General features: G+C 43.5%; 2 protein-coding genes and 1 non-coding gene across 3 annotated transcripts in view; 2 read left to right on the top strand and 1 right to left on the bottom strand.

The window, feature by feature from the left end:
• Nucleotides 1–255: 255 nt before the first annotated feature.
• ranbp1 (RAN binding protein 1) lies at nucleotides 256–5,560 on the top strand. The gene is made up of 6 exons (XM_041937298.1): nucleotides 256–375; nucleotides 1,956–2,080; nucleotides 2,240–2,397; nucleotides 3,237–3,365; nucleotides 3,631–3,699; nucleotides 4,337–5,560. Exons 1-6 carry the CDS (start codon nucleotides 361–363, stop codon nucleotides 4,480–4,482), a joined length of 642 nt encoding a protein of 213 aa, XP_041793232.1. The 5' UTR covers nucleotides 256–360; the 3' UTR covers nucleotides 4,483–5,560.
• On the top strand, nucleotides 3,983–4,111 carry LOC121607323. Its single transcript, XR_006006875.1, has one exon. It is a non-coding gene; the product is annotated as a small nucleolar RNA SNORA77 (small nucleolar RNA).
• A 303-nt stretch (nucleotides 5,561–5,863) lies between the features above and the next one.
• The window catches only part of zdhhc8b (zinc finger DHHC-type palmitoyltransferase 8b), a 60,732-nt gene continuing 52,109 nt past the window's right edge, over nucleotides 5,864–14,486 (bottom strand). Inside the window, exons 6-11 of the mRNA XM_041937068.1 lie at nucleotides 13,963–14,054; nucleotides 12,809–12,941; nucleotides 11,795–11,900; nucleotides 10,560–10,666; nucleotides 9,292–10,358; nucleotides 5,864–8,744 (exon numbers count right to left, since the gene is read on the bottom strand). Of these exons, the coding sequence (XP_041793002.1) occupies nucleotides 8,612–8,744; nucleotides 9,292–10,358; nucleotides 10,560–10,666; nucleotides 11,795–11,900; nucleotides 12,809–12,941; nucleotides 13,963–14,054 (1,638 nt within the window). The 3' untranslated portion in view covers nucleotides 5,864–8,611. The remainder of the gene's footprint in view (nucleotides 8,745–9,291; nucleotides 10,359–10,559; nucleotides 10,667–11,794; nucleotides 11,901–12,808; nucleotides 12,942–13,962; nucleotides 14,055–14,486) is intronic.

Below are 14,486 nucleotides of genomic sequence, written 5' to 3'. Positions count from 1 at the left end.
CACAACACACGCATTTAACTGGATATTTATACAATTTCGCGCCTAGATTTTCCATTTATATTAAGAGCCCATATTTTTTGCAGCAGATACAGTACATGTCGTCCTTTTCTGTGTCTATTAGTGATCAATTGATAGAGCACATATGTTAGAAGATTTTTTTGTCAAGTGTGACTGATACAGGCAGTCCCAGAGACAAGAGAGGCGGTGCGCGCACAGTCACAATGTGGGCGCGGGCATACGTAGGAAATTCGGCGCGCGAAAGCTGGAGCAGGAAGTGACAGTAGCTGAAGGGAAACGGCGGCCAGTCTTGGATTTGAATCTATCAAACTACTTCCATAATCTGCAAACATCTACATTAATATGGCAGACCCGAAGGTGAGGTCACGCATTTTAGGTCATCTAATGCATTATGTTCTTTTTTAAATCGGAATTTTGTGACAAACGTTGTATTTTTAATGTCGTAAATCGTCAAAGTTTGTAAAGGAAGCTGCGAGCCAGAAATGCCGACAATGATGTTGTCTTTCTTGATGCTAGAAAAGCTTATTAGTGTCTTTTCAAGGCTAAAGGGTGTAATGAAAGCTTGAGAACTTTCTGACAGACAGTTGACGTTAGAAATATCTTGTGTAAGACTTCACCCTTTAAAGCAATTCAACGTTGACGAGCTAAGAAGTACTCTGAAGTGTGCAGCAGCCAGCATGTTAATATTAGCCTCATACTCTGATCATTGGCTGCTTAGGGAGGCAATGGCCACAGCACTCCCGACTATTTAACTAACCTAGCGCAGTGGTCAGTTATTTAAACCGGGTGTTTTACAATCTGCATGTAACCAGCTGGCCAAAGACAATGGGGTTAGCTGTGTCCCTTGCCTTTGTCTGCGAAGCACAACAGTTGCTAACATTAGCCAACTAATGTTAGCTTCAATAGCAGGGCGCTGAAGCCTGTGACTGCGTAAAATCAGGGAGTTTATCGTAAGACGGTTTCATTGAATGGAATGCCATTTAGCCCAAAAGTCATGTCACCTAAAATTAAGTTCATCTCATATTAACTATGACATCAGTGAGTGACACGCATCGTGTTAAAAGCCAAACGCATAAGTTAGCTCTCAGCTAGCCCGCTAGTGAAAGGCCTCGCCAGGCAAGTTCACAATGAGTTGTCTCAGAGCAACAAAGTTGAACAACTATTTGTTAACATTATTGAGGTAAAATGCAAGTGGGACAAACGCAGTTGTTTAATATATCTGCCCAATCATTAAAGCTAGTAGTCTTATTACATTAGTTATACCGTTATTGCGTATTGCAGCCGTAGTGTCTGTGGTAGTTATATATAGCGTACCTCGTTTAAGGCGCAAAGACTTTACGTTAGTTACGTTACATTGGGATACCGCTGATTTGTTATGCAGCTAACTAGTAGCGGAATAGGCTGGAAGTAAGTTTGCCTCACTGAATAAAGGAAAGAGTCCCGTGCATGCTCAGTTTCTTATCCACTACGTGATGCTGCACACCGCTCATGTTAGTCATTAAGGGCTTCTTCACACTATTGTCACAGGTCATGAACTTACACTTTTTTGCAGATAGCCATTTTTGTCCAGTCATTTTGTGTATGAAGAATATTTATGCTCTTGTTGTATTAGTAATGTTCATTTAACTTTACACACACCAACGTGAGAACATGCGGCCTCAAATAGAATTAAAGATGCTTGGCTCAGCAACAACGCTTTAGTAAAGGCTTTGCCAGTTCCCCTACAAAAGCTATACTTAACCAATGAGCCCTTAAATCCCTCCATTGAAGCATTCATGGCCTGTTGGTCAGTTGTCAGAAGTCACTTTGTTACAGTGTGTTTCAAAGAATCACACTGAAAGATACTACATGCTTAATTACTTGTGCTGAATGTCTGACACAGGTAAGTGGACTTTTTTTGGCTTTTCGGTTCACTCATCCTTTGCTTTTCCTCTTAGGAACAGGAAGACCACGAAACCACCGCAGAGGACTCTAATCATGATCCCCACTTTGAGCCCATCGTGTCCCTTCCTGAGCAGGATGTGAAAACATTAGAGGAAGATGAGGAGGAACTCTTCAAAATGCAAGTTACTTTAATAGTTGTCTTTTGTTATTTGTAACACAAGTGTTGTGAGAAAATATATATTTAGCTGGCCAGCATGGGACTGTTTGGTAAGCCAGTACATTGGTGTTGTCACTAAGAGCTGCATCCTGTTAATGAAGTATGCCACTGTTTATACAGGCGGGCTAAACTGTATCGTTTCGCCTCTGAGAACGACCCACCAGAGTGGAAGGAGAGAGGAACCGGTGACGTCAAGCTGCTGAAACACAAAGACAAGGGCACAATCCGTCTCCTGATGAGGAGAGACCGAACCTTGAAGATTTGTGCTAATCATTACAGTGAGTCAAGTTGACAAATATAATTCAGTTGCTATTTTATCTCATGATACCAAACAAAATTACAAAGAGAATAAAAAATGACTTTAATAACACAAAATTGAAATTGCTGATTCCAAAATCATAGCTGTATGTATGGTATCACAAAATGTAGTGTATACACAAAGGAACGTAAAGCATACCTGTGTTTGTGAGAAGACTTCATGTAGCAATGAAAAATACTGCTGAAGAATGGGTGAGTTTGGGAAATGTTACTTCAGAGCTCAGACGAGGAAAGCATTGAGCCCTTTGTTGCACAAGAAGTGACCATTCTGTTGACCAATCAGCAGACTGCATTGTTTCTAGCTGACCAATTAAGTGTGCTAGGTACCTCAACAGAGGGGTAAGGGAAGGGGGTGGGGGGCAAAAGATGTCCCGCAATCTCATTGCAGTCTTGGTAAACTGGTATTCACCATCTTTTGCTCTTTGTGTGCCAATGAAGAAGTTGACGTCCCAAGCTTATAATTATGTTCACTGACTGACTTGGACGCATTACACGACGTCATAGAAACATGCTCAGATTTGCTCAAAGATGTGCTTTGTACTGAATCTTTGTATTCCAAAACAAATGCAAGTACAGTTAAGTGGAGAACAAGAAAAAAATGTAAGACTTTTAAAGGATTGATGTTTTTCCAAAGTTTATTCAATATGGACCACTGTTATACAATTGGCTGTTAGCAAAAGCAGTCCAGCTGTGTCCAGCTAGTAGTTGTGCAATCACTAGATATGATAATCTCCAGTAGGGTATATGCTGACGTCTCTGCCTTTGTGTGTTAACCTTGCTCCCCTCCTGTGAACGACAGTTAAACCTACAATGGAGCTGAAGCCCAACGCTGGCAGCGACAGGGCATGGGTGTGGAACACACTAGCAGATTATGCGGACGAATGCCCCAAACCCGAACTGTTGGCAATACGCTTTTTAAATGCAGAAAGTAAGTATTTATACATCTAATCCAATATAAACTGTGAAAGGTGCTCAAACCAGTGTTTAATTTGGATTCTATAGTGATCGCGCTGAAGGGACAAACAGCTGTTGGAAGCACATTTTCTGCACATAAAGTTTGGGCAACAGCACCCAGCAGCTATGTTTTCCTACTGCTTTTCCATTGTCACTGCAGCATAATTAAGCAACCTCTTTGGCCTTCATACAACAGCATGGTGATGTGACAATATGCTAATTTTCTGTTCTGTTTACAGATGCTCAGAAGTTCAAGGTCAAGTTTGATGAGTGCAAGGAGGAGGTCCGAAAAAATGTAGAGGGAACAAGTACGTGAAACTTTCAACTTCAGGAATTTTCTTCATGCAAAATGTTTTTACTAGATTTGAGGGAGATGAAACAAGTCTCTCTACAAATGTAGTGTTTTCACAAACAAGTTATTTAAAATTAAGTGAACTACTGGAGCAACTACTGGAGTGCATTGGTTTACTTGGGTATGTAGTCCATTTTGCATGGTAACATGCTAATATTCATTATTTTCATAGCCCCTAATTAATTAATGTCAAACTAGTGGTAGCATTACATATATTATATGTCAAGTTTCATGAGTATGCAGACTCACTCTGTTCTTTGCTGCTCACTCCAGCCTGGGACTTTTTCTGTCTGCTACATGAACATGCAGAATGTAACACTTGACTGGCTTTCTAAAAAGCTGGTGCCACTATGTTCTGCTACATTACAAGTCAGTTTTCACAGGTTAGCAGCGTTTTCTAATATGACCACAAAAGGTCACGTGGTCCACCTAAAATCATAGATGGAATATAGTTACTGTGTGAAGAGGTGGGATGTTCTGAAGACAGTGAGTTGAGATGCAAAGTGAAAAAAACATGAATGTGGGGCTTGTTCTGTTTTGTTTTTCAAATTTTCACAGCTTTGGTTGATTGTACGTTTTACTTTTTGCAACAGGCAACTCTGATAGTGCAAACAAAGTGGCAGAGAAGCTGGAGGAGCTTTCCGTGAAAGACGGGGCTTCAGAAGGAAAGAAGGAAGAGGACAAAAAGGAGACTAAGAAAGAAGATGAGGAAAAGGTGAAGGCTGAGGAGAAGAATTGAGAACCAAGAACTTGCTTTGCTGATCTTCAATTTATCAGTTTTTCCTCTTTTTCTACAATAGACTCTAAATGAACTGAATTTGGACACTTGCATATTATTAGTTTTTTTTTATTATCTGTTTTGCCTCAAGATCACAAGTCCTTGATGCCACTGGGGGGGAAAAAAATAGAGGATAGTGGATTTATGAAAAAAAAAAAAACCTTTCCCTCCCACCCCTCTCCCTCTGCACCATGGAATGCCACACTTTGCATCCTTGTCATCTACAGTTCAATGTTACTTTTGACAAACTGTGAAAAGAGGCTTGTGATAGTGATAATTCCCACATTGGGGTATTTTTTTGTTTTGTTATTCTGAAGCAGAGTTTGTTTATAGGGAAAGAGGATAATGTAGCCTGCTTGTTTAGCAGCACAGGGTCAGGGACCAGGCATTATGGAGGTGCATTGTAAATGTAAAATCCCATGATGCATCTCAGTGGGCCTTCTTACCCTGTCCACTGTCCATGCTTCCACGGTTAGAAACAACAAGGTGAAGACTTCTCAGTGGATGCCTTGTAGAAATAGGTCTTTCTTGGTTCCTTCTTTCACCAGTTCTGCTGGGAACTGATTAGAAGAAGAATCCACTCCAGACAGTTGAGGGGCATCAGGTGAATGCTGCAGATTGCAGTGTCCACTGATAGCTGACTGATAGGAGATCAGATGCACTTACCTAAGCATTTCATTTTTTTTTTTTTTTGTTTTAAATATCTGAAAACCACAAAGTCCAATGGTTCGGCAGAGTTAGGTGCAGCTACGCTCTGACTTCATTTCCTCACCAGGAAATGGAGTCTGTATTTTTAGATCATAACATTCCCAGAATTTAAGCATGTAGAGTGTATGTAACAGAGTGCCCTATCTGATCTGTGTGCTCACCACCCTCTCCTTTTCTTTCCACTAATTGAGTTCTTAGCCTTGCCTCTAAAGCGCATCTAAGTGCCAGTGCATCTGTAAATACATGTATATGGTTGAAATGTTGCTTTTCATTTGCACTCAAATGATTTGAAATGTTTCCTCCACCTTCGAATAAACGCTGTCAAAGACCACATGTTTGCATTCATATAAAAATCACTTGTTTCCTGGGATAGCTAGTCTAAATAATACTGCTCTGTATATTAAAACAAGGTTGTGCTGCGGGATGTAGGAGCTAAGATCACTGGTTCTATGAAAAGTACCAATCCTGCAGAGGTTTGTATCGCAGTTTGACTATTATAATTCAGTTGTTACACAACAGCTGTTGCTTGGACAGGACGAATTTTATATTAACATTGTGCAGGTTTCTCACATTGTACCCTCTTAGAATAATCAATCTCATTCACTCAAAGAGTTGAAAACTTTATTTACTCTGCTCAGGTCACTGGGAAATATTTCCTCTTCACAAAAATAGGAACGCATGTACATTTATAGTATATTCTATATTTTAATACATATTGAACTTTATATTTTTGTTTCTGAAAACAAAATCAGCCTGTGGCTGACAAAACAGATTCATTTGCTGACTGTCAGGAATGGTCCCTGACCTGCAGTGATGTCCATCCTTAAGAGAACATTGGACTAATGGCAGTCATCTATAGAGGAATGACATCGATAGTGTTTTGATATGTGGTCAAACGGGGTCTGAAAGTCATGATAGACAGGTATTTTCAGGCAGCTAACAATCTGTTCAAGCCTTTGTTCCACTGACACGTCATCAGGTTTGCCCTGTATACCACAGCCTTACAACAGACAAGTTTTAACAATTCAGAAAAACATGACTTGAAGAGTGTCCTGTGTTACCTCACATTATGCTAAGGCAGCTGGGTGAGACCTTAAAAGGGAGATCATACTAGCCAGAAGGTTGTAACTACAGCGAGTTTTCATAACGTCCAACCTTGTCAGAAAGCAAGACTCTACCACAGCTACCATCCTTTACACTCTGATCTCTGCATCAGAAATTGGAGGAAAACAAATCATGATTTCATAAGAAAGATGATGTATTAACTTGTACATTGGCATTTCTTCCACAACATTTTGTTAAAATTTGAGAGTTTGCCTAGTCGAAGTTGCTCACAAGTGTCCCTCATGCCATTTGCTGCTCAGCACAAAACACTAATGGGATTTCATTATCACATAGTGTACAATAGTGTTTCAACGAGCCACAGGACGTGTGTGAAACATAGCTTTTTCCTCTCAAAAGGCAACAATGGTTTATTCTTAATGAGACTAGCTGAGCCAAACCTGCCAGTTTACACCAATGTAAGTTCTGCTGTTGTTTTCAAATTCAGTTGGTGCTGAATAGAAAGAAATCCCTTCAGCTTAGATATTATCAGTTCATTTTTATGGTCAAAAGTAACAAATGTTATGCAACTTGGGGTGGGGGGAAGTTCCATATTAACTCTGAGTGTAGAGAATACTGGAGCTGTACCAGACAGCTGCTGCAAACTGACATTTTCAGTCTTCAAGATGTCACTGTGACACTGTCACCCGGTTACTGTCTGAGAAATTAGGGTGTGTGTGGCCAATTTTGGCACTGAAATCTCAAGGCAGCTTCTACTGAAAGCCCAATCCTTGACTTGGGCACAGCACACACTGACTGTTCAGTGTGGGTCATGTGACTGTTCTCTAGTCAAAGATTGTGACTTTAATATTTCCTCAAAATCACACAATTTGTCATTACATTTCATCATACATTTTTTTTACACTGCAAGGTAGAACAAGCTATATTTACTTGATGGATGTTACCCATTATCACAATCTCATTTATTTACTGAATTTATAATTTATCAACACAAAACTCCACTCAAAATAAAGCATCCATTCCAGGCTTCATTATCTGTATAAAAAAGATGTATCAAACATAGTTTTTGAAAGGTTGGGTATATAAAAAGGAAACAAACTGATTAAAAAACTCCCAAATAATAAATGGGTGATCAGTTATCTTCATTTTACTACAAGGGACAATGGCTTGTTTCACTACACCTTTCCATTACTAGGATTATAGCACAAACATAACAAACATGCTAAACAAATGTTCTCTTTTTTTTTTCCTTCGGACAAAACAAACAGAAAAGTTGTTTTGGTTGTGCAAGGCTGGACTTGTTCTGAACTCGGTGGGAACCGGGATGAGGTATTCTGATCTTTCAGAACGTTAATACATCTGCCCAGCACTTGTGTCACGGGTCAGGTCGGAATCACCCGACCGAACTCCACCATAACAAACAGAAACCTATGATGTGCCGCACCTTCGTGAAGGGAATAAAGCGGGCTAAGCTATACTCGAGCCCTAAAAATCTTAGACTCGGACGAAGAAGGAGACATTCATAATGTATGAACTCACACCAGCAAGCGTCTCTGCTGGTTGCATTCATTCCTGAGAAATTTCTTTCCGACAAACGAGGAATTTCTGTTTATTTTACTTCAAATGAAAAGAAAGCCTTTCTCGATGGATTTGAAATGCAGCCACCAGACACGGCAGGGTGACGCTCCCCTCTTGATATCCCTTTTCCAAGCTTATCCCACTTATCCTGTGTCGCCCGCGGTCGCAGGTGGTGCTGATCTAACTGACCTGTCCTCACTTCTCAAAGCTGTACAACTCCACCAAATGCGTTGGAGATGACGTGAACAGTACAAGTTAATGCGAAGCACCTTGACTCCTCGAGGTGAATCGACTCGGAAAGGACATCAGTCTTCTCACGGAGGTCCATGGTGACGATGAGTTGTTTATTGTGTTTTTGTTCAGCCCGCAGTGCTGGAGCAAAGTTTATGTGTGACATTTGGAACAACGTGCGCTTCATGACCACAGCTGAGAGACAACAGTAATAACATTGACAATCTGTTGGACGGTCCACTCTCACGACCAAGATGATGAGCCACGAAACGTTAATGACAAGACCCTCCTCACGCGTAACGCCTGCAGCGGTATCAACTGACAACCAACCCCTCCGCTACAAACCCACACAAGAGCAGACAGACCCTCAGACTGGATAGTAACTCCAAAACAGGGAGTGCTATGTGCCCCTGACTGGCCGTTATCTGGACTTCACAAACATAACAGAGAGGAGAAAATCTCTTTGTAGTTGGTTGGCCGTTGTCGTTGGAGGTGGGTGCGGTGTCCGGGCTCACACCGATATCTCATATGTGGTGCCTCCTACACCTGTCACCTTTTTGACATTACTGTGGCGACTGGGGCTGAGGGTGGCGCCCTGGGCACTGGGGTGGCAGTCCATCTGCCCATTAACTTTCATGGCCTCTCTGAGTGGAAAGAGAAGAACAGAGAAAATGATTCAACACTAAAAGCCAAGGAGATTCGGCGCAGACCAAACAATACGGGACGTGGCAGCATGCAGACTACTTGTGTGGAGCGTAACAGTTTTAAATGGCAAAAACAAGAACAGCAATATGGACGATTACTTGAAAGAGCAGAAGTTAGTGAAGGAAAAGGTTTGGAAATGTTAGACGAGTGGGTGAAAAGCATGCAAAAAGAAAGAAATGAGGAGTCACACAACTTTATTCATCTGACATTTGTGAAATAATACAAAAATTGATATTTTACTAGAAAGGCAAATATATATAAATCAGAACAGATGATGTAAGAGTTCACGCCAGTACTTTATATGAATAAATGGACATAACAGTTGGACAAATACCATACACCGTACACAAATGCTACACATTTCCTCAGTTAGAACTAGTACACTAGTGCCCATGAATTGCTGGCTGGCAGCAGAATGTGCCCACCAGTCCCCACTGGCCCAGTACAATGCATGCAGTCCCACAGGGGCAGTGTTACGGTTCATACCTTGGGCCCCCTGGACGAGGTGAGTCTGTCCTCTCATGGGCACTGATGTAGGAGAGTTTCTGGTGGGAGTAGGAGGGGGATCGGGGCATAGCAGGGGAGTGTGGCTGGTGGGCCGGGGAACGATAGGGGCCCTCGGGGGCAGTGGCCCTGCTGTGGCTGCTGTTGGTGCTACTGTGATCTGTGTGCAGGGAGGTGGATGAAGTCCTTGGGGCGCGGCCCAGCGTGGAGCCAGCATGGCGCAACACAGGGGTTCGTTGCCCATAGCTCACCAGTCCGACCCCCATCAGGTTGTCCCTGGAGCCTCCATAGGCTGGGGGTGTTGGGCCTCTGGAGCCAGGGGCACGAGGCCCATCTGGGTAGCAAGCATTGGTGGGTAGGCCATAGCCCCCATCAAACACGCCAGAGTCCTGGGCATAGATATGGGTCTGGGAGCGCCCATGCAGCATCTGCCGCTTCTCCCTCTCCTCCATCTCCTTTCGCTCCTGGATGGAGGCCATGATGGTCTGGGAGAGGTTGTCATAGCGCACCGGGGATGGGTCCCTGTCCCTTGGGTGAGGGGATTGCCTTCCCACCCCCCTGGGTGGCATCACTGGACTGTAGGTGTGGGCGACCTGGTGCCTCTGCATTTCAGGCTCCCGGATGTGGCACATTTTGGTGGGCAGGTAGGGCGAGTGGAACCCCATGGAGGGCATGCCACGATGGGCCATGCACTCGCTGGCAGTGGCTGGGGAGATGCTGGGGTTGAGCAGGCTGTCATAAGACAGGCTGCCATTACGGTTGGAGAGGGTGTTGGGCGAGAAGACACTCTTGTACGGGGTGGAGGTGACCGTCTGCGGCTGCAGGGCCGGGAGCTGGCCCTTCTCTGGCCGGCGGTGACCCTGCTTCAGGCTGAGGGAGCGTGAGTTGATGGGGTCAGAGTCCAGCTGGAGGGGCGAGGACTGGAAGGTGCGGTGGAGGGGAGCATTGGTGTACTCTGGCAGGTCCAGGTTTGGCTCAGATCGGTAGTCATGACCACGGACACCCTCTTCCATGATTGCAGAGGTCTTCCGGTCATCTGTCATGACAATCTGAGGAGCAAACAGAATAATACATTAAATCTGAGTGGGACTATGGACAAAGTCATTGTCCTTAACAGCTGCTACTATCGATTTTGCACCAAGCAATGAACTCCTTGCTATTGGAGTGGAGCAACTAATCACTGCATAATAACACTGATGCCTCATTAAGAATGTATCATGTACGAAAGTGCTAAACAAATCATGTCTCACCTTCTCTCCAGCAGTGTGGTAGTGGACTTTAGGCATGGTGCCAAAGGACGGCCTGAATTTGTACATGGCTGGAGTGGAAGGATGGGTCTTACCAGAAAGAGAACTCTCTACAACACACACACACAGAACATCAGAGTTGACAATGTACAGATAGTAGAAATTACACTATCATACCAGCTCTGATTGAAAGTCATTTCTGGGGGGGAAAGACTAGACCTCAGAGCTGAATTCTATTATCAGAGTGAAAAGGCTATGGGGATTGTGTTTTTGAAACCCACACCATCACTATTCCTGCAGAATGAAAATGAATTGGAGTGGGTGGGCGGTCAGAAGAGTCCATTCTGTAACTGATATGTAACACGTTCGAGTTCCGCAACAGCCAGCTGTCCATCCTGGACGAACTGCCGTATCCTCGAGCAAAGCCTGAAACCACGAGGCGCTTCTTAGCAAGTGGCTGCTTCTGTGTGTCTCTGAAGGATATGCCAGGAATTTGTGTACATTTATGAGTCCCCTAAATCTCCTTTCAACAGGGGAAGCGATCCATTTAGGCGAACTGCAGTACTTTGAAGTACCACCAGGCAGTGGTGGTGCTCCATGGAGGAGCAGGAGGTGTTCACTCCCTGACATAATGCACCATGACACTGGAGATCCTCTGGAGGGAAAGTGCTGTTGTAGGTTCAAAACTATATATTTAAAACTGAATATAATGCGTTAAATTATTGAATGCAACAGTATAAAGAAGACATTACCACTGGCTAACATCATTAGCTGTCAAACCACCAGCAAAATGGATCTGTTTCAGTTCTTCATTTACGCAATGACTTCCAGTGGCAGTCAGTCTTTTTCAAGTTAGAGTCCTGACTGTAGACCATATTCGTCTCCCATCCCTCCATTTGGCAATGCTCCGTTGCAACAAATCCACCCAAAAAAAGGTGGTGATTCATGTCGCAATGATTCACCCTCTCCATTGTACCGCAAATCTGGTGCTGATTCAGTGAACAGTGCTTGCCTTCTCACTACAAATCACGCCTATTCTCCGGCCCAGCATAAAAAAGGGCCATCGACCTGCCACTGGGATGGGCATTTATCACGTTAAACTAGCATCAAGTCACACACTGAGACACTGGTGATGTGCAGATTGCTGTTTGGTGCATCCCTGACAGGGAAGAGTAATGGGATTGATGATGACTGACATAAGAGCTGCCGGTGAACACGGGGGGGCTGTGGTTTCTTACCTTCGCTGGAGGTGATCTGGCTTTTCAGCTGGTTGTACCTGTCGGCTTTGGGCGGCAGTGGTGGCTGGGTTTCTTTGTCGTCCAGGCCGTCCAGGCTGCTTTTGGACTACAGGGAGGAGAGCAGGGTGTTAAAAGCATCCAGAGCAGGTGGGGGAACAGCAGATGAAATAGAGAGGAGCATGTGCTGGTGTTGGGGATGCACAAACACACCTCTCACAGATGGTTGTAGGGTAGCAAAGCTGCTCTACTTGAGCTTAAATTTATTTTTTTTAGAAGCTAATGGCTTGGAAATGGTGAAAGGAAATGATCTCAGAGTTGGATTAACATTTGTTTTTCTAAATAGAGTATATATTTGTTCTTGAAAAGAGATTTAGCATTGCAGAAAAAAAGGACCAAAATCAATGCAGCAGAACCATCGATATCGTCTGTTTCACTCCACACATTCTCAAAACCTGGTTATCCAAAATGCAACTTGAACGCTTTGAGTCAGAAACAATTTTCTATTTTGCTCCTGAATTTCACTTCATCACTCTCAGTTTGTAGAACCAGAACATCAAAAAGTTATTTGGTTTCTCTTACAGGGAAGAGGATGCTTTTCTTGCATTTTCCATTTTCTCCTCCACTTTGTGCTTTAGGCTGGTGAGATGAGGGTATTCTTACAGGTACAGGCAAAATCTACAACCACGCATTACCAATATCAAGCAATTTCCAACTCTGAAACAACAATGGGCATGAATTGAAGCCAATGGCTGCCTATCTGTTAGTCCCTTGGCTTTAATGTCAAGTCTAATAATGCCCTGTTTTAGCAAAGGGGCAATTCTCTATATGTCCTCTATATCTGACTTTAATGACCTACTGCATGCTTTTATATGTTGCCTTGACACGAGATTACGGAAGTAAAGCAAGAGAACATGGCTACACCACCACAGAAGAGGGGCTAGATGTAGGTCAGCTGGATTGAGGAGTAGCATGAAAATAACAGGGAAAAGCTCTGTATGATTACAAACCACTCACCTTGGAGCTGATGATGGTGCTGTGGATGCCGTTGTCGCTGACCTTGATGGTGATCTGCCTGTCTGAGAGGTCAGGTCTGATGAATGGGGGCTGAATTTTAACATGGGGTTTTTTCCTGGGGTCCAACGTGTACCTGCAGAAAAATGGGCAACAGGTGTGAACAAACAGGTCATACTTTCGCAATTTACAGTTTTTAGAACAGTCCGGTGGTCAGCGCTGCCATTACACTGGAAATGTTTAGTTTCTAATTCATTAATTATTTGAGCACTTTGCATAATCCCTTTTGGCTAGTTACACAGTTTGAAACAGATATGTCAAACACAACTTCCTGACAGAAAACAACCTTTAAGTGAGTCTCACAGGGTTTTTTCAGAATTAAAAGGGCTGTCACTGTGATTTCTTTAAATGTTTAATGGCTAGTGTGGAAAACTTGGGAGTAAAATGCGTGCTAAACTATGATTTGCTGTAGGATTTATAGTATACTAACACTCCATTCAGTATCAGTCAGGTCCAACATGCTTTGCCTCAATGGTTCAGTAAATCAAAAACCTTCCATCAGGAATTATGCAACAATTTAACAGCAGATGCTTGTAACACAGCATTTCACCCCCACCTGCTGTTGTCTCCCTGAAGTCACACTGTTGATTTTTATGGGATGGGACTTATCCCTATAGGTTGTAAAACTGGCACTAAGGGTCTTAGCGATGCTGTGTGCGCGCCTGTGTGTGTGTAAAAAGCACGTTGACTAGCTCTGCGCTCTGTTTCCCATTAACTGTTGTTGTACAGAGTGATTCAGTTCTCTCAGCCATCTGCCTTCCCCCAGGGTTGCTGGCTGCTCTCAGACAGAACTGGATACACACCTCCGCAACCACCTAAGAGCACGTGCATTCGCTCCTACACACACACAGTGCTGCTGTCTGTGGTGTTACTGCAGTTAGATGGCGCTGCACTGGTGCTGTGGCATGCCTGTGATGGGGCCACAACTCAGTACACACACACATACATACACAAACATATTCTCTCCAGTGCAGGAATAGTAATACTATTAATATTACTAATTAGAACTCATTAGGAGTTAAATGTGCAGTGACAGAAAAAAAAACCCTGAAAAGCATCTACTGCACACACACATGCAGCATTATAAATCATCTTACCTCGGTGCCAGGGGACTACATAAGACATACTCCACGTTGCCACAGCAACCCTTAGTGAAGGGATTTACTCCTCCACGAAACTTGCCCGTCACCTGAGGAACACAAGGCCTTGTTTATGGTCGGCAGCAAAGGAAACACAAGGCCACATTGCACACACACACACACATTCATATACACACAGAGGTCCACCGCTTGAATACAAAGAGGGTGATTCATGCTGTTGAAGCATCATATAATTGGTGTATATGTATACAGTGTGTGCTGCATTTACCTTTATTAATGTAAATGTATTTCTGTCTACACAGTAATCAGACTGTATTATTGTGACGTATGTGCAGCCAGAGTGCGATTAATGCTCTGTGGTGACCAACTATTCTAACTAAATCAAAAGGTGCCCTAAAGCAAGCCCAGGTGTCAACAGCCGCAGCTCCGGGTGTGACCGGATCTGTGCGAGCGTGACGCAGGGCAGCACAGCTCTGCTGACTCCCGCTGGATGAATCACAGGCAAATGATTGTTTGTGTGT

The sequence above is a fragment of the Chelmon rostratus genome, chromosome 5 (assembly GCF_017976325.1).
Source record: "Chelmon rostratus isolate fCheRos1 chromosome 5, fCheRos1.pri, whole genome shotgun sequence".
In the NCBI taxonomy this organism is placed as follows: Eukaryota; Metazoa; Chordata; class Actinopteri; order Chaetodontiformes; family Chaetodontidae; genus Chelmon; species Chelmon rostratus.
Note: the sequence above shows the minus strand (reverse complement) of the source record. Positions and strands in the feature narration are given on the sequence as shown.

Excerpts from the sequence above, each read along its gene's own strand:
- ranbp1 (XM_041937298.1), top strand. Across the intron at positions 2,398-3,236 it reads GATTTGTGCTAATCATTACA|TTAAACCTACAATGGAGCTG; the intron begins GTGAGTCAAGTT and ends TGTGAACGACAG. Across the intron at positions 3,700-4,336 it reads AAAAAATGTAGAGGGAACAA|GCAACTCTGATAGTGCAAAC; the intron begins GTACGTGAAACT and ends TTTTTGCAACAG.